This window comes from Protopterus annectens, chromosome 9.part0, assembly GCF_019279795.1.
Source record: "Protopterus annectens isolate FY-2018-M chromosome 9.part0, PAN1.0, whole genome shotgun sequence".
Lineage (NCBI taxonomy): Eukaryota > Metazoa > Chordata > Ceratodontiformes > Protopteridae > Protopterus > Protopterus annectens.
The window spans coordinates 315,691,341-315,712,670 of NC_056743.1; the positions used below are offsets into that span (position 1 = coordinate 315,691,341).

Genomic DNA, 21,330 nt, shown 5'->3' on the forward strand with positions numbered 1-21,330 from the left:
CACAACCACCACCTGCTACTCTTCCATGGCCTCCTTTAGAAGTATCAGAGAAAGACTACGCTTGAGAGGAATCCTACTCTTCAGAGGAATCTATTGCATATGGATCACAAATAATCCCCCAAGGTTGTTACCCCCGAGGGGGAGGATCCCATCACTCCTGAATTCCATGGGAAGAATTCACCTTTGGAGAGCATCTCCCTCATGGGGAACATTTTAAGTGGCAGGCCTGAGAGGTCTCTGACACCAAGAAAAGGTAGTTTCACCTACTGCAAATGGAACAGCCATCCTCTTCTGCTGTGCCTCCTTTGCTAACTGCCTTCCAAGATGCCTTCTTGGCCGCTTCAGTCTCCAGACTCGCAGCCTACCAGCCTGAAAACGTCTGAACTGTTTTTATAAGGTCCCTCCAGCAGACTCTGCAGTTATTGCAGACTCTGCTGGTAAAACATCCAGACAATTACCTTCTACTGCTCTCTACCCTTGAGACAGCAAATTCTTGGACAGGCTAGGCAACGTGTATACCTCCTCTACTCTGGCTATAAGAGCCCTCATCTACCAAATGCACATGACTAGTTGTGTCCTGGACACCATTATCAAAGCTTCTACCCTCCTTTTTGAGTCTCCTGACTCTTAAATTAAAGCCCGGCTTAACACCCTACTTTCCACAGCATCTCAAGTTGGAGGCACTCCAGTGCAGTTATGATGCTGTGGAAGCCTCCTTTAAATCTGCTACATCTGGCTCCGTTTTGAGGCGGTACGCCTGGGTGAGACTACCACTCCCTATGTATGTAAAAACTAAATTGCTTGATGTCCCACTGGACAATAGAGCCCTATTTGAACAAGCCTCAGCAGAACTTCTCCAATCCCTTCAAGACAAGGCAAAATGACTTCAAAACCTAAATTTTCTGGTGTCTCCAATCCCCAGATACAACAGACACTACCCACAAAGACCTTTTATTTTGAGACTCTCCTCACTGTCAGCTAGTCAGCCAAAGGATGTAGGCAACCCAGGAAAAGCTCTAATCCCAACCCATGCCACCTCCACTGTGACTTAACTGTTACTCAGACATCCCCCTCCCCCATCCCTTTGGCTCATCCTCTCCCTACCCTCCTGGTGGAGAATTACATCAGAACAAGGGTCCTCTTCATCATTCAGAAGGGATACTTCATGACATGGTGGATCCCCTTCCAGGCAACTCCTCAACCTCCTACAAACCAAGCTTAACTTTTCCCGCCTATCATTCAACCAGTATTGGCTCAGGGCACCATAAGGTACCTTCCCCACAAAAAAGGCTTCTACTGCAGAATGTTTCTGGTACCAAGGAAAGACTGCGAATGGAGGTCAATTCTGGATTTTTTTCCTGAAACCGGTTTCTCAAGGTACCCAACTTCAACATGATTACCTTACCCTTGCTCCTACCACTTGTTACTAACACAGGCTTTCATGGTAGCCCTGTATTTGAAGGATCCCTACTTTCAAATTTCTGTAAACCCAGATTACAGGAAATGACTAAGTTTTACAATAGGCTATTGGCATTTTCATTTCACTGCCTTGCCCTTTGGACTTTCCACTGCTCCTAGACTGTTTGCAAAGTGTCTAACATCCTTCATTGCTCACTGCAGAACATGGGTATACAAATATACCCATAACTGGATAATTTGCTAAGTTTTCATCATGACTGCCTAGTCCTTCACCTACAACAGTTGATATCCACCCCAACTCAATTAGGGTTTACCATAAACATAAAGTCTCACCTGAACCCTACTCCAGACCTGGTTTTCTAGGGGTGCAGGATCAGAACAAACAGAATGAAAGCCTTCATTCCAGACCAGAGGATCCTAGACATTTGTCTATACTTTTGATCTGGCAAGGCGATGTGGGTGATGAGACTGAGTTCGTAAGGATGTTAGGCCACATGGCATCCCTAATACTTATGCTACCTCTGGCAAGATTCCACATGAGGAATATCCACTGGATCCTCAAGAACTTATGGAGCCAACACTCGCATCCCCTGGACACCCCCCTTCCCATATTTCAGTGCTTGACGAGGGCACCTGGTGGTGGGGTCGCAGCCATCCACCTCAACCAAGGAAACCCCTTACAGGTACTGGCCCCCCTACGTTTCCCCAAATTCAACAGCCATGGGTTGGGGTGCAGTGCTAGTACAAAACCAGAAACAATTAACCGTGCAAAGGAAATGGTCCACCCCAAGACAAAAGGATCATATCAACATCAGGGAATTGAGGGTGCTACTGCTAGCCTTACAAACATTTAAGTTAGTTCTACAGCCAGGAACCCTGAAAATGATCACAGACAATATGACTGTCCTTTGGTACATAAACAGGGGGGACAAGATCCTATTCTGTGTCCTGGCCACCCAAATCTGGACTCTAGCGTCATCACTCCAGTTATCTGGTAGTAGTGTATAGTCTCTCTACAGGGAGTGTTATGGCAGACGCACTCAACAGAACTTCAGCTACCTCTCACGAATGGATGCTTCACAGAGGATTTCCTGGTTATTATTCACAGGTGGGGTATTCCCCAAGCAGATCTTTTTGCTTCCTCACAGAATGACGGATGCCCAGGTTCTGCACAAGGGACCCAGATCCACACCACCTGGAAAGTGGTAGCCTTCTCTTTTCCTTGGCAGGGAATGCATCTCTGCCTTCCCACCCTTCTCACTGATTAAGAGTGTCTTCCTGAAAATCCAGAGGGACAAACCCAAAATCCTGTTGGTCACCCCCTTTTGGCCAAGATAGCATTGGTTTCCCCTTTTCCACCTACTAGTCAAGGGCAGTAATCACAGGTGACCCCAACGAATAGACCTCGCACAGGACAGGGGAACCCTACTAAACTTTTAAGTGAAAAGTCTGAAACTGACCTTATGGGCGATGGGGTTCTAATACCCTTCACACACCTATACTCAGAGAATGTACTCCATGTTCTGCAGGAGGCCAGAAAACCCAGTACTAGGGGAAATTGTTTATCTCTGTGGAAGACCTTCTCCGGGTGGTATCTAAGGAAAAACTAGGACCCTGTGACTACTTCTGTACCCTTGACTTTTTACTGTTTGTGGGAGCTCCTTCACGCTGGACTTAACTTACTCTTCAGAGTCCATTTGTCTGCCATCTCTGCTTATCTGCCCATGTTACCATTTCTGGCTTCAAGATTGAAGTAAAGCTTTTCCTGGAAGGGGGTACTTAATATCAGATTGCCCAGAAAGCCTATACCTCCCCCTTGTGTCCTGAATTCTGTGCTAGAAAAACTTGCATTGCCACCTTTTAAACCAGAGCAATTTAGTATCCCTAAAAACTGTGCACCCTGAAAAAGTTATGCTAGTGGCCCTTACTTTTGCCAGGAGGGTATCTGCTATAAACGTACTTCTCAACCTGGAAACATCAAAAATCTGGACAAGACCCATGAATAATAGGTACAAATCTGTACGCTGATTAACATAAAATTTACATAATTATGCAACCCTGCCTGCTCCAATGAAATTGTGGGATACCAACTTTCAAACGCAAACTGAAGAGCAGGCAGCCAAAATACGGCACCAGAATCTCCTTGCAGCCATCCAATGTTCCATTGCTTGGCTATTTTGCCCCATTTACCATAAATAGTAATGTGTATACTGCTTTACTTCTACAATGATTTGGATTTAATTTTTAAATTTTATAGCACAATGCGCAAACACTAAGCCATCTGCTAAACAAAGCAATACTGTCTTGCAATGAAAATAGACTTGGCATTAAAACGTCCCTGCCCTTGAAATTCGCATTCATTGAAACAGCATTGAAACCCACACCACATGCAAAGAAAATGCATCTGGCCAGTGCAGTGGTAGATAAAGATTACCTTTGAGCTGTTTTCAAAATCACAGGCCCCTTGCACACAAAACAAGAAACATACATGTGTTCTTTGATTAAACTTCCTGACTTAATAATAAAGCACACTTAGACTTGGAGCGCATTTTAAATTTGTTTGAATATTTTTCCAGTAGGCAATGAAACAAAATGCACAAACCAATAATGACAAAACTGCCCAATTCAGAACATTTCCATCATAAAAGTATACTACGCACACAAGCACACAACACATTTTAAACATAACTTCAATAATTTTGGAAAGTTGGTAGATAAAATGTTACCACCATGCATTTCGTTGCCAAATCTTGAACCCAGGACCCTGTGCACTACAGTTAAAGCAACATATCACTTTGCTAAATCAGCAATTTCCTGAAAGATAGGAAGACTGAGACTTAAATGGCTATCATTTAGTGAATTCTTCTCACTTCTCACCTTAGCTCTCAACCTCTTAGCACAAAAACCTGGACAAAGCCAATAATGGTGGAATACGGCCCCAAAATAGAAAACATTTTCAATTACTGATCTTATAAACTTAGAAAATTGCTAGAATAAAAGGTTTTGCTACCATTTAATTTTCTGAAGCATATGAAGTTTGAAATTCAAATTCCTGTTTAGTGAATTCAATTCTTCACTGATCTGTCAAAATCCTGAAAACCACAGATTTTACAAGGAAGAAAACAAAAATATAAGGTATAAAATTCACATGTTGTGGTGGCTAGGGACTTTAGGCTTCTACCCACCAGGTGTAGTTCTTCTACCAACATTTTTATATAGATGTTCTTCGTGTTTCACTGTTGGTCATCACATTTGGGTTATCTGCTTGCAGTAGCCCTCAGTCTGCCTGATTATCAAAGTCTTGGGTCTTGCGTTCGTTGCTGTCTCATCTTCTGTGACGTCAGGTAGTCAGGGGTATAAAGCATGCAGCCGACGCCATTACATCAGTCTTTCTTGCTAAAATCCTAAGTTTAAGGCCCTTTAAACTTGGGATTTTTTAATTTATTAATAAAGGACTATATAAAAAATGTTGAAGTTGGTATGCTCATCTGATGAAGTTGTACTGATGAAAACACAGTGATTCAGCTGAGGCATTTGTTTTGTTGTTAAAATCCAAAAAAAACAAAATCCAAAAAAACGCTCACATGTTATTCCACTTCCCACAAAACGTACTGTTGCTAAGAAGAAAAAAGAGAATGTGTGGGAAGCAATGTGCAGAGTAAGTTTTATATCCCATGTAGTTCACTATGAAGTTCCAAATACAATACGAATCAGGTTCAGATGTCTCCTCAATGTAAACAGCCTATGCAGGCAATTGCTGACACCCAAAACCAGCGGGTGTGTTCCTCTTCCTAGTAGTACAGCCACAAACTCTTGTTAGTGCCACTCCACAAAACAATAGCTTGTCATGCACAATCAAGTAAATACAAGCTGCTATGGAGGTTATAAATGTTTATTAAATATAAACGGCAAGCGCTTTCAACTGGTGGTCTTCTTCAGGCCAATAACAACTAAAGTGCTTGGTGCAAACATTTAAATATACAAACATTAAAAATGCAATGATGTCACATCCTCAATTAATTGAAGTGCATACATTATTTAAAAATTAAAGGGACAGGAAGTGCTGCCCTAATTTCAAGCATAGCTTGTTGTAAGCAACTTCTAAAATCATAAATAAAGCATAAAAATATATATAAAGCATAAAAATATATGGCATGTGTGTATATATATGTATATATATATATATATATATATATATATATATATATATGTGTGTGTGTATATATATATATATATATATATATATATATATATATATATATGTGTATGTATATATATATATATATATATATATATATATATATATATATATATATATATATAGGCAACCATGCTGTATAGGCAACCATGCTGTATTGCTAAACAGTCAATCTTATAAACATGTTTTATACATAAAAAGAAATAATATTTCTATTCTATCAACAGAGCTAAAATATGCATCCACACATGTCATGTGTGGAATGCATGCATCCAAATATCCATGTCATGTACTAATAGAGGTGGAACAGAGATATGGAACTATGATGTTGCGTGTGTGCATATGTGTAAGCGGATAACGCATAAAATATATATGTGTATGTCTATATGTGTAGAATGTACACATATATAAAGACAGTTGACAATAAGACTACGTGATATATCAAATGCCCTAAATGAAAACTATGCAAAAGGGGAACGGGGGGGGGGGGAGAATGACAAAATTAAAAGAAGTGTGGAGGGAGAATAAATGTGAGGAAGAGGGGGGGGGAAAGGTAGGGAAAAAAGTGAATGAAACAAATAAAAATGTCAAGGTACAAGTAGATAAGTATGAGATATATGGTGCTCAATAGCGTAGTGACCTAGATTTCAGCATGGGTTTAATGGATACCCTGTCATTGAGGCCAGGGTGGCAGTCAGCTCCAAGTCTGATAATCCATTTGGTCTCCTTTGCTTCAGTTAAATTCTGGATGTCACCTCTCCTCAATGTGGGTTCATTCACCTGTATCACTTGAAACTTAAATGTGTGTTGTTTAGAGGTATTAATCACATGTTTCGACAATGCACTGCATGGTGAGGCCACTCTGATCTTGTATATGTGTTCTCTGATTCTCTCTTTCAACTTGCGGTCGGTTTTACCTATATAAAATGCACAACACTGTGTGCAGGTCGCTAAATAGACTACATGTGTAGTGTCACAGGAGGCCGCAGTTGTAAAAACAAATTCCTGTCCTGTGTTCGGATGTGTAAAGCTATCTGTTTCTTTGATGAAATTACAATAATTGCATCTATTACATTTCCTGGTCATGCTGCTTTTCACACAGCTCAGTTTCACATATTCTGTTCGGTCCACATAACATCCTATATAGGTTATATTTATTCTTATATGTGAACCTAGGAGAGTGATCAATCACTCCTGATATATCTAAATCAGTGAGAAGAATGTCCCAGTGCTTCCTATAAATATCCTTCACATATCTAACATCCTGTGAGTAAAATATTGGTATCCTAAGTCTATCACTACCATGTATTGCGTCCAATTCTTTGCATCCATCATTTCTATTAGCAAAGTATGGAGACGCTCTACCTTTCCTCAGCTCATTTATATCTTGGGATTTTTTAATTTATTAATAAAGGGCTATATAAAAAATGTTGAAGTTGGTATGCTAATCTGATGAAGTTGTACTGATGAAAACACAGTGATTCAGCTGAGGCATTTGTTTTGTTGTGTTGATAGTTTCTCTAATAATGTTCATGATTTTATCTGGTGAACTTTCCAGTGCCTTATTTTTGGTTGTATTTTAATGTCCTCCCATAAGAAATACACTCAAGCTTTACAGAAGTAAATGGAGGGGCCTTGTAATCTGGGCTCAACATAATGTAAATCCCTTCAGAGCACCTAGCCACTCCATTCTAGAATTTTTGGCCCACCTTTCTAATTGTAGAGGCAGCTGCCCCATTATCTAAGTACAATTAGTAGCTATCTCAGATTTTCGCATTGGGAAAGCTAACTTGTCTCTGAATTCCCACAAACTTTGCAAAGCCTTGTTAAAAGGGACCCTGTTAAGGCCACCTCTCAGATCTCCCTCCTCCATGGGACCTAAACTTGGTACTACGTCTTAATGTTCAGCCCCTTATTTTATCCTGCAGTGATTTGAGATATAAAAATCTTATCTTAGAAAACCATCTTTCTAGTAACCATTAGATCTGCAAGACAGACGTTAGAAATTCAGGCCCTATCTTCCCGATGTCCATATCTGAAATATAGACAGTTTCCTTGCATACCAACCTCTCCTTTCTGCATAAAGTTTTCAGACTAATATCAATCATACCATACATTTGCCTGTTTTATTCCTTAACTTCAGCAACAAAGGTGAATGTCCTACATTTGTTAGAAACTTAGCTGCCTATGGACATCTATTTGCATAGGACTAAAGATTTTCGGAAAGCAAGTCCGTTTATCTCCTTTGCAGGCGCTAGGAAGGGCCTACTAGTATCCAAAATTACCTTAGCAAAATGGTGCTCTGATTTCACTTCTTTAATCTACACCACAGAAGGTATAAATCTTCCCAAACCTTTTCAAGCTCCCTTAACGAAGACTATGGCCACTTGTGCAGTTTTCCACTGTAATGCCTCCATGGACCGGATTTGTGCAGCAGCAACATGGACTAATCATCATACCTTTATCACTCATTACAAGTTAGATTTATTCTCCAGGGGAAGAGCCTCCTTTGGTTCATTGGTAGAGTTCTCCCAGGATAAAGGTAGCTGGGGACTTGGTTCCATATGTAAGGACAAGATCAAAAATTGATAACATCAGATTACGGTTATGTAATCACCATAACATTCCATCTGTTTTGTTGACTTTGCATGTTTCCTCACATTCCCCCCCTCCAAGCCCCTTACCTTTGGTTTCTGGTAGGACAGGAAGCATAATTTTATGCCACCTTTATTTTCTTCATACTCCAGAAGTGATCTCCTTGCAATCTTTGCTTAAAAAATGTCCTTGCCTTTATTTTGGGGATAATCCTAGCAAACAAAATCTGAAGCAATTGAGAGAGGTGCGTTGTGGGTAAGAGGAGGTGTTCAATAGTATTTGTTTCCACAAGCTTAATGGCTGAGTCGGATCTGATGGATTGGATCTGAACCTATATTAAAGGAGAGATGAATCGATAGTACAGATGGAACGTTCTTGTGAGTACGTACCTTCTTTTTTTGTTTCAAACAGTATTCATTTTAGTATTTGTGATGACATAAGACCAGCATTGATCTCGACAGGATACACAAGGGCTGTTAAGTGACTGGATCAGTGTGGCTGTTGGACTATATCCTGATGTTATAACTTGCTGCTGCATTGAGCTTTCTCCAAAGATCTGCTGATAGCGGTGAGTACCTCCTGCAACTGTAATTCATGTCTTTTATATTGCAGTATTTTTTCATTAAAAGATTTTAATCAGAGCTTTAAAAAGGAGTGAATGTTGTATGGTTGAGTTTCTTCAACCCTAGATTGTCTGGTCATCACTTTGTATAAGGATGCCTTGATATAGATTCAAAAATACTTTAATTTGTATTCAAAAATGCAAGGCATTCTCCTCTTTGGTATGAAGTTAAGTTGCTTAATCTTTCTTTCTTAAGCCAGTTTTATAGTCATGATTTGTGTGTTGGTTTAGATGATTGCTTGTGGTAGTAATTTCTGGAAGTAGTGTCCTGTCCAGACTAGCGTAATAGCTGATAAAATTTGCTAAAACCTTCTCAAAAATGTGTCTTCCAGTGAAGGTGGCGTGTTCAAGGCACATCTCACGTTTCCTAAAGATTATCCCCTCAAACCACCAAAGCTGAAATTCATCACAGAAATATGGCATCCAAATGGTGAGTTTTTCTCATTTACGCAATTTTTCCTTTCTGAAATGCAACAGTAAAGGTGTGGAAATAAAAATGTTAACTTTGTGACAGTATATGTATGTGTGCAGAAATTCATTACAAGTGTTTTCAAAATGTCATTTTTTAATTGCACATTTCACTGACTACATTTTTACTTTTAACATTTATGCAAGAAGTACATGGCAAGCATGTTTATTGAATACAGTTTTTGTGGGAGGGGAATAGTTGCTTGCACTTCTAAACATGTACAGTCACTGTTAATTTGCAGTGTAAATTGCATTTAAACAAGTTATCTAATGTCAGTCTTCATTTTTTGTTTACTAGTAGGTCTACGGTTTCGATCCTTTGAACCAATCTGGCTGTTACATAGTTTGTCAGCCAGAAAAAATCTCTAGAGCTACTTGTCTACCACAGTGATCCTTTCTACATTACCTCAGATGTAGTTTACTGCTCTTACAGCAAGATGTGGCAGCAGACTCCTCTCCCGTAGCGAAGTAAAATTTTATATTTTGTCCTTTTTCTCTACAGGTATTAATCTCTAAACTCCTAAGAACCTTTATTCTTCTGGTCTACCCAGTTGTGATTCTGTTACCTTTCCCTTTACTGTTGGTAGTTCCCTTCCCCCTTTCCTTTACCACTAGATAAGCTTTCCTTACCATTGCTGGTAGTGCTTTCCTTTTTGGTGCAACTGTTGGTTAGTCTCCTCTTTCCTTATTGCCTCTGCTGCATTTTTATTTAGGATGATGACAGATTAGTCTGAAAGCTCCACTACTGGCATTAAACAACGTAGAGTGTGTTACAGAAAAATGCCTAACTCTGATCACCATGATTATATTGTTTGGGTGCATCCCACTTAAGTACCCACTGTACAGTCTGCCAGGGTTTCAATAATGGAGCCCTGGTAGAATGTAGAAATGATTATTCTGAAAGGGCTTCTTAAAGCCTCTTTCGAAGAAGCCTTGGCCAACCAGTCTCCTCTGGTTTCTGGTTTGAAATCTTCCTGTTCGGTGCAGACATCACCGTTGGTGTACTGACTGTTAAAAAGCACAAGTATGCATCTCCAGGTTCCTCTTCAGAATTGAAATCTAAGGTTCCGAAGCATTCAGAATGGGCTGAATCTTTGGCACTGGTAAGGGTGCCATCGGCACTAACCACGACGCCCACTCAAACTACGACTCCTGCCTCTTCTACTTTGGCTATGGTTCCACCACTGGCACCGATTGTCACTGCTGCAATGTCTGTGCAGATATATCCCATGGCTCCGCAGGTGGTGTCGAAGACTTAACATTTCTATTGAAAAAACTCTGCAGCCCAGGACCACTTATTCTCCCTCCATTGATCCCTTCTTTGGTCAACTCCTTAGTCCCTTTCTAGAAAGGCCAGAGTCTCCTGGATTGTCCATTCACTCCACCAGAAGTATCAGAAGTCGATACAGTAAGGTTGGTGGATCAGACCCTGACAGCCAGGGGTCTTACCTCATCTTCTTGGCTTCCTCTTCCTTCTGGTGCAGGGGGTTTCTCTCCCATGACTTCTTCATCTCCTCCTCCTGACCTCTTCACAGGCTCCAATAACTTCACCACCGGCCATCTTTGTCTCTTCTCTGGGTATGGCGGACTCCTTTGGTACTTTTGGGACAGACTGGTTTCTGGCTCAGTGTCTTCTTAGTCAGGCCCGAGAGGTTTGAGTTTGCTCAGTTTTTATTTCTATGGAGTCTGCCTTCTCTTCAGACTGTGCCAACAGAGTACCCGTCCTCTGTTCCAATTTTGTCAGGTGGGCGCCTCAGAGTGGGGTGTGACCCTGGTTCCGAGTTTTTGGTTCCAGGCTCCCATCCCTCCAGATGGGGTTCCTGCTTTTCAAGCCATGGAAAGAGCATTGACCACTGCCTTCTCAGGTGGCTCCTGTGTTACCAGAGTCTCACTCTGACCCCAGGTTTATTGGTTCTACCACGAACCTCTGTCCCTGGACAGTGAGCTCCAAGGTTGCAATATTTACCTACTAAAGTTGTACCCTCTTCAAAGTCCCCTTCAGATGCTTCCAATGAAGAACCACCTCGGAAGAGAGTTGTGCAAGAGGAAACACCTTGATTCTCCCCAAGAATCTGTCATGGAGGGCATAGATTTCAATGAGGGAGGGTACCCCCCAGTTCTTTGTGTTTCACTGTTGCAGTCATCACACTTGGGTTATCTGCCTACAGGTAGCCCTCAGTCGGCCGGAATACCAGAGACTTAGTGTTTGTGTCAGTTGCTTTCGCTCCAGGACTGATGTCAGGTCGTCAGGGGTATATAAAAACAGGCAGCCAATGCCATTATATCAGTATTTCTTGCCGAGGAGCCCGAAGCAGATGCACTTTGCATGAGTGCCGGTCAGCCGCTACCTGAGTTTTTCATTTACGAATGGAATCATCCTGAAGTCTTCTAAAGCTAAGTACCTCGTTGGGGATCCTTTTTTCTTGCTCTAACCGATGTCAGAAAAAGTTAATTGTCTTTACTGTGAAAAGCAAATACCACACCACGCTTTTCATTCTTACTGCGTCACCCGTTTAGGCCCAGACCGCGACGTATCTCGCTGTCAGTTGTGCCTTGTTCAACACCCGAACCATTTGTCGCCAGGCCCTCGTCGCTAAATACTTTCGTCCCCTCCATATTCCGGAATGTTTTCGGTAAGCCATCTGACTACCTATATTCCGAAAAAACTTAAGGATAAAGACAGCACAGGTCCAAAACTGCAGATGCTTCCATTAAGCTAGTCGCCAGTTTGCCGGTACTCAGTGAGGTGCTTTCGCAGCCCCTGATGCCAGCTTATGTGGATTCGCAGGCCTCTATTGAGATCTGTACAGAGTATGCCACAAGACTCTTCAGCTATGGAACCTGCGGATGTCTTTACCTTGGATGGGTCTGGAGCTGCTGAACAGGCACTGGCTTCTGAGGAAGTTCTTCGCACTACCGATGTTCGACACAAACTGACTTCTTTTGCGTCTTCAGTTCTGTCTGAGTCTACCGAGTTTAAGGCCAAGAGTACGCACTATGCCTAGAAAACTTACTACCAAAGCACATGCATCTGCTTCCTTGCCACAAAATCAAATGTTTAAAATGGCAGAAGACTTCCTCTTAGTAGGGGAAGGCTGGGCTTCCCCTAATCAGCATAATAGAGATTAGTCCCCTGCAGCTTCAACAGACCAAGAGTCCGAAGACTCTGAGGTATTTGATTATGAAGGCATGTCCTTAACTGCTTAAGAGGATTCAGATGCAGAGGAATCCATTCCCTCTGCCTCTCCTCCGGAGGATTTTTCTTTTGGTGAACCTTGCATACCTTAAGAGCATTTCCATTGGGAATGGCAAGACTATCCTCAGTCCAAAAAGAGACTCAGAATTTCTAGATTTGCCACAACATAGGCCTTTAGCAATACCCCCAGTCCTGGAAGTTGTCTTTATGGAATCCAGCCTTACCCCCGATACCCCCTGCTCCTAAGGAACCAGACAGGTACTACAGAGTACCTGATTCTCACAAATTCCTTTTCAAAAATCCTACTGCTGATCCAGAGAATTTCCCAGGGGCCTAAAAGTATTAAAGCTACTACAGCTAAGAATCTCACCCCTTCGAACAGGTATTTCAGAGCTTTGGACAGATGGGTAAGGAAGTATATACCTCTGCAACTCTCTCCATTAGGGCTCTGAATTGTCAATTTTACATGCTAAAGTACCAACAACATATGGAACTTAAGCAAAAAATATTAACATTTACAGACTCTGCAGAAAACAAAGAATTGCAAGAGCTTATGCATTTTGCAAGCCAAGTAAGCAAGCATACATTGCAGTGTGGTTTTGATGCCCTAGAAGCATGTATGGCAGCAGTCGCTGGTTCTGTACTGAGAAGGCATGTTTGGCTTAAGTAACCGACCTTGCCAGACCATGACAAATGGGTTATTAGACGCTCCTTTGCACAAGGACAGTCTGGCACCAGAGCAGAAGAGGTGCTTAAAAAGATGGAAGAAAAAGCTAAATGTATGCAGACAGTCATATTTTTTTGCAAGTACAGCCTCCTAGATTCAGTAGGCATTCCCCCTTGAAACATTGGTCCTTTCCAGCCTCAAGGCCATCTCAAACCAGACCTAGGGGTAACAGGCAATCCAACTACAGTCTCAGGGTATGCAAAGATCTAAGCAATGGAGTGCCTCCACCTCCAAAGCAGGGACTGCTAAGCCACCCCGTTACGGAAAGAATTCCCAATGACTTCTCAACTCCACTCCCCACCTCTGCCCAACTACTTGTGCCCCAGGAGGAAAACTTGTCCTTCATACATAAAACTGGATTTCTATCACCAAAGATCAATGGGTCCACAACACTATGTCCCAGGGGTACAAATTTTACTTCAACTCGCTGCCATCCTCAGATGGGTTCCCATACCCTCCTCCAAACCACTGGGCAGAGGCACAAAATCAAGTAAAATCCCTGCTCTCTCTAAAGGCAATTCATCCTGTTCCTGTGGAACAGACAGGCAAAGGATTCTATGCGACTCTTCCTGGTACCCAGAAAAGAGGGCACTTGGTAACCAATCCTAGATCTGTCAATTCTCAACACCTTCCTGGTGGTAACAAAATTCAGAATGCTCACCGTGCAGCAGCTTCTACCTGTGCTAGCCAAGGATGCCTGGTTAGTCTCCCTAGACTTAAAAGAAGCCTACTTACACATCCCTATAAGGGACTCGTGCAGGAAATATCTATGCTTCTGAGCAGGATCTATGCTTTGTCAGTTCTCTGCACTTCTCTTTGCCTTATCCACTCCTCCCATAGTATTCACAAAATGCCTGGCTCCAGCCATTGCTTACTGCAGACAGAGAAATATCCAGATTTACCCATACTTGGACGACTGCCTGCTTCAGGCAGACAGGAAATGCTGTTGCAGTACCTGACATTTGTTAAAAAAAAAAGAGAAAAACCTCCGTGGGGTACACAATCAATGAAAAGAAATCAAAACTTGTCCCCAGTCAAAAGATTGTATTCCTGGGAGCAAGCTTGGACACAGCATCCCAGATTGCATTCCTCACTCGGGAAAAACAAGCCTATCTGATGGACTATTTTACTCAAATGGCCTCCAGAACCCAGCTATCCACAAGGAAAATCCTGCAGGCCCTAGGGTTCATGGCCTCCTGTATCCTACTAATTCCGTATGCCAGACTGCATATGAGGAAACTTCATTGGTACTTGTCTTTTGTGCCAACATTCTCAGGACCTGGAAACAGTCATTCCTGTCATACCCTGTCTGACAGAGTTTCTTTGGTGGGCAGCAGCAGCATGCAACCACAACAAAAGACTGCCCTTTACTTCAACCCCTCATCTCCCAGACCCTAACCACAGACTCATCAGACTATGGCACACATGGACCTCAAGTGCATTCAGGGCCGCTGGAGCCCAAGTCATATTGGTCTGCACATCAAAGAGATGCTAGATGTGCAGCACACTGACAGCTTTCAGATCCCTACTCTCACCAGGACACCTGCTAGTAAAAATAGACACCACAATTATGTGGTACATCAACAAGCAGGGGGAAATGCAATCTTACCCCCTCTGCGGACTAGCCGTGCCCTGTGGAACACTGCCTTGGACATGCAGGTCCATCTAAAAGCTCAGTTCCTGCCAGTGAAACTCACTGGCAGACGACTTGAGCAGAAATCTAGACCCACACGAGTGGCAGTTAGAGCCCAGCACTTTCAACCTTCTGATTCAGAAATGGGAGAACCCAGAGGTGGATCTGTTTGCCTCCCCCTGCAATCACCAGCTCAGCAAATTCTGCACCAGGACTCCTCACAGCAGGGCCTGGTAAGTGGATGCCCTATCCTTCCAGTGGGTAAATCTCTCAAATCTATGCCTTCCCCCGCTACCCCTTCTGTGAGTATTGTTCAAGATAGGACAGACCAAGGACCATTTTGATTGCCCAGACTGGCCATGCCAGCACCGGTACCCACTCCTGTGCAGCCTGTTACTGGTGCCACCTTGGCACCTACACCAGAATCCAACCCTGGTCTCACAGCAGGGGAGACAGATCTTGCATCCGCAACTGCAAACCCCTAAATCTTGCAGCCTGGCTTATTCTGGGAATTCTCCCTAAGCAAGTAGGTGCTGGACATCATTCTTGAAGCCAGAAGGAAATCCTATGCTGATAAGTGGAAAAGGTACTGCTCCTGGATTCAGTCTAAAGGAGAGGACACAAACCTGCCCTCCCTGCCTCTAATCCTGGATTACTTAGCAGATCTACTCCACAGAGCCCTATCCTTCTCCATTAAGATCTATGCCTCTGCCATTTCAGTTCATTGCAACACTGAGCCACCTCTCTTCTCTCACCCTCTTATCAAGAAGCTCCTGAGAGGGGCAAACAATTTAAGGCTTCTAAGGAGGGCAGTCCCCCCCTCCCCCCCTGCTTGGGACCTTAACTTTGTACTGGAAAAGTTCACGCTTCCACCTTTGAGCCTGCAGCGTCAGCAGAGTTAAAGTTCCTCTCTTGGAAAACAGCCTTGCTTCTGGCCATCACTTTAGCTAGGAGACTGTCTGAGCTACAACCACTCATGGCTGTGGAACCCTTCATTTTCCATGCTGACAGGGTTTCTCTCAGGACTAGCCCTTCCTTTATGCCTAAAGTGGTATCCAGTGTAACTCTTAACCAATCAGTCCATTTGCCAACCTTCTTCCTAATCCTCAAAATAATGGGGAAAGGATCCTGCACTCAGACGAGCACAGACAGCTCAGAGTCTACATTCATAGGAGAAAGCCTTTCAGGAAAGCTGGTCAGTTACTAGTCAGCTTTGCACCAGGGGCAGAGGGCAAGGCCATTTCTAAACAATTTTCAAATGGATAGCGCACTGCATCCATTTCTGCTACAAGCACCATGGGAAACCAACCCTGCAGGGGGACAGAACACATTCCACTAGGGCAACGTCTATCTCTACAACATTCCTCAGGGGAGTCACTACCAGGGACATCCTGGAAGCTGCTACCTGGAGTTCTGTGTACACCTTCACCAAGCATGACCACCTGCTTATCTTTTCCAAATCTAGGGCGGGTTTTGCTACAGCAGTCCTGCAAGGCATACTAGCCTCCTAACTCTTCTTGACTGCTTCCACCTTCAGCTTTGGGAATCTACCCAAGTGTGATGACTGCAACAGTAAAACATGAGCATAGTACAGTTGTGTACACTTACCATAAATGTAGATGTTAGTGTATTCACTGTTACAGTCCTGGTTTCCCTCCCTCCAGCCCCCTTGTTTCTCTTTCTCTCCTCTCTATGCCTATTACTCACTTTCTGGGGTACTGGTATTTACTTTTTACTGGTGGTTGTTTCCCCACCATAGCTTAGCTCCCTATTTGGGGGAATTCTGACATTTGGGGCAAGAAAAACTGATGTAATGGCGCCTGCTGCCTGTTTTTATATATACCCCTGACATCGGTCCTGGAGCAACAGCAACCGACACAGAAATGCTAAATATCTGGTATTCGGTCTGAGGGCTACCTGCAGGCAGATAACCCAAGCTGATGACTGCAACAGTGAGTACACGCACTACATTTATGGTAAGTGTACACAACTGTACTTTCTGTTGGTCGCCAGGTGTAATGACATCCCATCTCCTGTACTACACATTTTGGCATCCCATAAGCCATTCACCAGGAATCTCTACCATAGTAAATGGAAGAGGTTTTCTATCTGTGCTTCTGATAATGGTATGGATACTTTCAGTGCTAGTAGACAAATTTAGAGTTTATAGCTACCATGCTTGGTAAAGGAGCTTCTGTTTGTACTATATTAAGATTATCTTAGCAGCTATAATCTTCTACAGGCTTTGTAAGGTTTTTAAGGGCAGCTTTCATCTAAAGCTCTCAGCCAAGGATCCTGTACCTCCATGGGACTTGAGTATTTTGCAGTCTTGTATTTCTTCCATTTGAACCTGCAGCTGCCTGTGACTTAACATTTTCCAAGAAAGAAATTGTTTTTCTCGTCGAGGTGACTGCTGTGATTCTCCAAATTACAGCTGTGTTCTAAAGCCCCTTATCTCTCTATCCATAAAAAGTGTGTCCCTCAGAACAAGCCCATCCTTTCTTCCTAAAGTGATTTCAGAGGCCAATAGAAAACAGTTTATAGACTTGCCTGTATTTTTCCCAAGTTGTTCTAATAAAGGTGAATACTGCTTGTACCTTTTGGATGTTCACTGGCAGTTAAGTTTTTATCTGGACAGAACTTGGCATTTTAGACAACCAGAACAATTATTTCTATCTTGCAAGCCCAACAGTGGGCAAATTGGTTTCTCAGGATACTTCTTTCAAGATGGTTGAGGGATTGCATCTTTTTCACATAAATAATATAAAACTGCCTGTACCGGTGAAGGCACATTCCAACAGATGTATGGCAACTTCAGCTGTTTTTAATTCTAAACCTTCTGTGTCAGAAATTTGCACAGTTGCAACATGGGCTACTCCACATACCTTTATTACCCATTACAAATTGGATATGGTCTTCAGGGGGAGACCGTTCTCGGGAATCTTCTTCCATACGGCCACCCGGGATATAAGGTAGCTGGGGACTCTGTCCCACAAGTCGAGAATAGATGAAGATTGACAATATCCGATAAAGAAGTTATGACTTAACAAAATGTTCTATTTCTATTGTAGATCTTAATAATTTCTCATGTCCCACCTTACCTGCCCCCTCTTATAGAATTCTGGTGGACCAACTTACTGTCCTGGGTTTCTTGGTTAGGATACACCTTGGACATTGTTTCTGGCTTCATAGGTTGGTACTAGGCTATCGGCCTTAGGGCCTGTACAAGCCTAGCCATAACAATTCCGTGGCTATTTCTTCCCACAATATTTACTTCTCTGGAACCCTGTCTAGCAGGGTGACTGACGTGATCCCCGGGGGTGAATTTCCTGTATCCCATCAAATAGTCAAGATTGCTTTTGAAGAGTGCCAAAGAGGTGCTCTGCTTGACATGTGTAAGCAGTCTGTTCCAGTCTGGGGAGTCTCTGGGTTAGGAACCTATCCCTCCAGCATGTTTTGTTCATTGTGATGACAAGGTTTACATCCCTGGAGCGTGTGGCTTTGAGGGATTGGGATTTCTTTGTGTAGCATGTCCAACAGCTCTGGGTTTGACATGTCCTATGTTAAGCAGAGATAGCCTCTGTGTAGACTATATGCAACAGAGTATAGCTGGAGCTTTTTTAGGCAGTAAGCATAGGACATCTGCTTTAGGCCTGTGATTCCTTTAGTGAGGTATTTCTGCGGCCTTTCCAGTTGCAGATGTCTTGAGAGGTACATACCAAACTGGGTGTGTATTCTATAATGGGTCTAATGAGGAATGAGTACAGTGGGACAATGACTTTCTTTTTTCTGGATGAAAAGCCCTTAGTGATGAGGTGTGCCACACAGAAGAATTTCCTGACTGTTGTGGCGATGTGGTTATTGAAGGCGAGACCACTGTCCACCTGTGTCCCCAAGTCTCATCACACTTTCGGTGTTTAGTGTACTGCCCCCTATGTGGTAATTCACAGGTGCATGTTTTTCCCAAAGGGGCTAACTTTACATTCCTTGGCATTGAGCTTGAGCCCATGGCTCTGGTACCAAGCATCTGTTTCTGTAAGGCCCTTTTATAGAATACCCACATTTTGGGATTCAGTAATGGCCCCCAGTTTGCAGTTGTCTGCGAACTTTGTTAGCCAGAGTCTTCAGTGTTGGCCTGTACTTCAGAGACGTAGATACCAAACGAGTGGATGTTCATCGTGCATACAGCTGCAGTCATAACAGATGGGTTCTCTTGCCGTCAGGCGGGTCCTCGGTCGGCCGAATTCCAAAGTCTAGGTCTGGCGTCTGTTGTCGTCGCTTCTTCCCTGACGTCAGTGCGACAGGGGTATAAAGGAACCAGCCGACGCCATTTTCTTCAGTCTTTCTTGCCGTGCGGTGCCTGAAGCAGAAGCAGTTCGCAAGTGCCGGTCAGCCAGTTCCTGAGATTACGAAAATTTGGAAATCGAAGTCTTCTTAAAAGCCAAGTACCCCGTTGGGGAAACTTTTCTTGCCTCAGACCGATGTCAGACAAAGTTAATAATTGTATTTCTTGTGGGAAGCAAATACCGCGTAAGGATTTCCATTCCCTCTGTATTCCTTGTTTAGGCCCAGACCACGACGTCTTGGTCTGTCGCTTTTGTGCTACATTCAACAAACGCACTATTAAGCGTCGGGCGGAGTTCGCCCAGCATTTTTTTGGGAAAGCATTTAACTATACTATGTCGTCGGATACTCCGACTCCGGTTTTGTCTAAAAAAACGCAAAGACAAGTACCAACACTTGAGGTCCGTGGCCTCTACTGACCCCACTCCAAAGCCGACTACACGTGGTCCGGTTCTCAGCGAGGCGCCTACGCAGCCCCTGATTACAGACGACACATCTTTGGCGGTGTCTCCTGTACCCGAGTTCGCAGGCTCCTCGGCCCACACCCCGACTACAGATACCGAAGCCACTCTTGGCGTTGAAACACAGAATGTGGACAGGTCCACCTCCACTCAAGGTGTCTTCAGACCTTCTTTCTCCATCAAGGCTTTCACCAAGTCTAAAGCAACCATGCACTCTGAGACCAGCTACACAGGGCCCATCTCCAGGCCCCATGCCTAAGAAACAGATGCTTAAAATGGCTGAGGATTTAATTACTCTAATCAGAGGCTCTCGGCCCCCTCCGGACAAAAGGCCCAGAGTGGAGGAAGATTCCCCCTCTGATCAGGGCTCCATTATTTCAGAACACTCTGAACAGGAACAGTCTTACTCCCCTTTTGAATCCTCTGATGCGGAGGAGTCTATTCCTTCTATATCCCCCCCTGAGGATTACTCATTTGGGGAAACCTTGCATACCTTAAGAGAACACTTCCACTGGGAAGGCCAGGATTATTCAGATTCCAAGAAAAGGCTCAGGGAATTTCTTTTGTTACCCCAGCACAGGCCTCTGGCTATACCTCTTGTCTTGGACATCCTAGATGAAGTTTACTCGGAGGCCTGCCTTAACCCAGACTCTCTACCTCCAGCTCCAATTAAGCCTGACAGGTACTACAGGGTTCCTGACTCACACCAATTTCTATACAAAAGCCATGCTGCTGACCTAGAAACCATCTCACAGGGGCCCAAGGGAGTTGAGGCCTCCATTGCCAAAAATCCACTGCCTTCCGAGAGAGATACCAGATCCTTAGAAAGGTGGGGAAAAAAGGTATATACCTCGGCTACCTTATCCATGAGGGCCTTAAACTGTCAGTTTCATATGCTAAAATACCAACAGTTTTTATCACAATTGAAAAGTAAAATGTCACAACCTGAACAACCAGAATTGAAGGAGTTGCAGGATTTGATGTAGTGCAGAACAAGTGGGTAAATATACCTTACAAATGTGGTTTTGCTGCTCTAGAGGCCTCATGTAGAGCTGCTGTTACAGGCTCAGTCATACGTAGGCATGCCTGGCTCAAGGAACAAGCCTTGCCTGATCATGTCAAAGCTAAATTGCTAGACGCCCCTCTTCAAAAGGATGTACTATTTGGGGCTAATGATGAGGAAGTATTACGGAAAATGGAGGAAAAGGCTAAATCAATGCAAACTGAGAATTTCTGCAGGTTCAACCCCCACGTTTTAGTAGAAATTGGCCTTCCAAAAACTGGTCCTTTCCTGCCACAGACAGACCCCAAAGAGGCAGATACAGGTGCCCGAGGGGCAGAGGACAATCACAAGGATCATATAGAGGCAGACAATGGCAAGCTCCTACACAGAGGTGGTGAGGACAACTTGCAATCCTTCAGAAAGCAAACCCAATGACTTCCCCTTTGCATGCCAACCAGGTCTCAAGTGGCAGCCCCCTTAGGAGGAAAGCTGACACTATTTTCAAAAAATTGGCATGTCACAAAGGACAAATGGATCCTGGACATTATAAACAGAGGCTACAAATTCCATTTTCATACCCTTCCAAAAATGAGAGGCATGCCAAACCTGCCACACAATCAAAGGGCAGAGGCACAAAGGCAAATTTCAGATCTCATAAACAAGA

The 21,330-nt window shown here is 43.4% G+C and overlaps 1 protein-coding gene across 1 annotated transcript in view; it reads left to right on the plus strand.

The window, feature by feature from the left end:
• Positions 1–21,330, plus strand: part of UBE2G1 (ubiquitin conjugating enzyme E2 G1) — a 685,202-nt gene that overhangs the window by 111,999 nt on the left and 551,873 nt on the right. Inside the window, exon 2 of the mRNA XM_044082100.1 lies at positions 9,167–9,264. Within this exon, the coding sequence (XP_043938035.1) occupies positions 9,167–9,264 (98 nt within the window). The remainder of the gene's footprint in view (positions 1–9,166; positions 9,265–21,330) is intronic.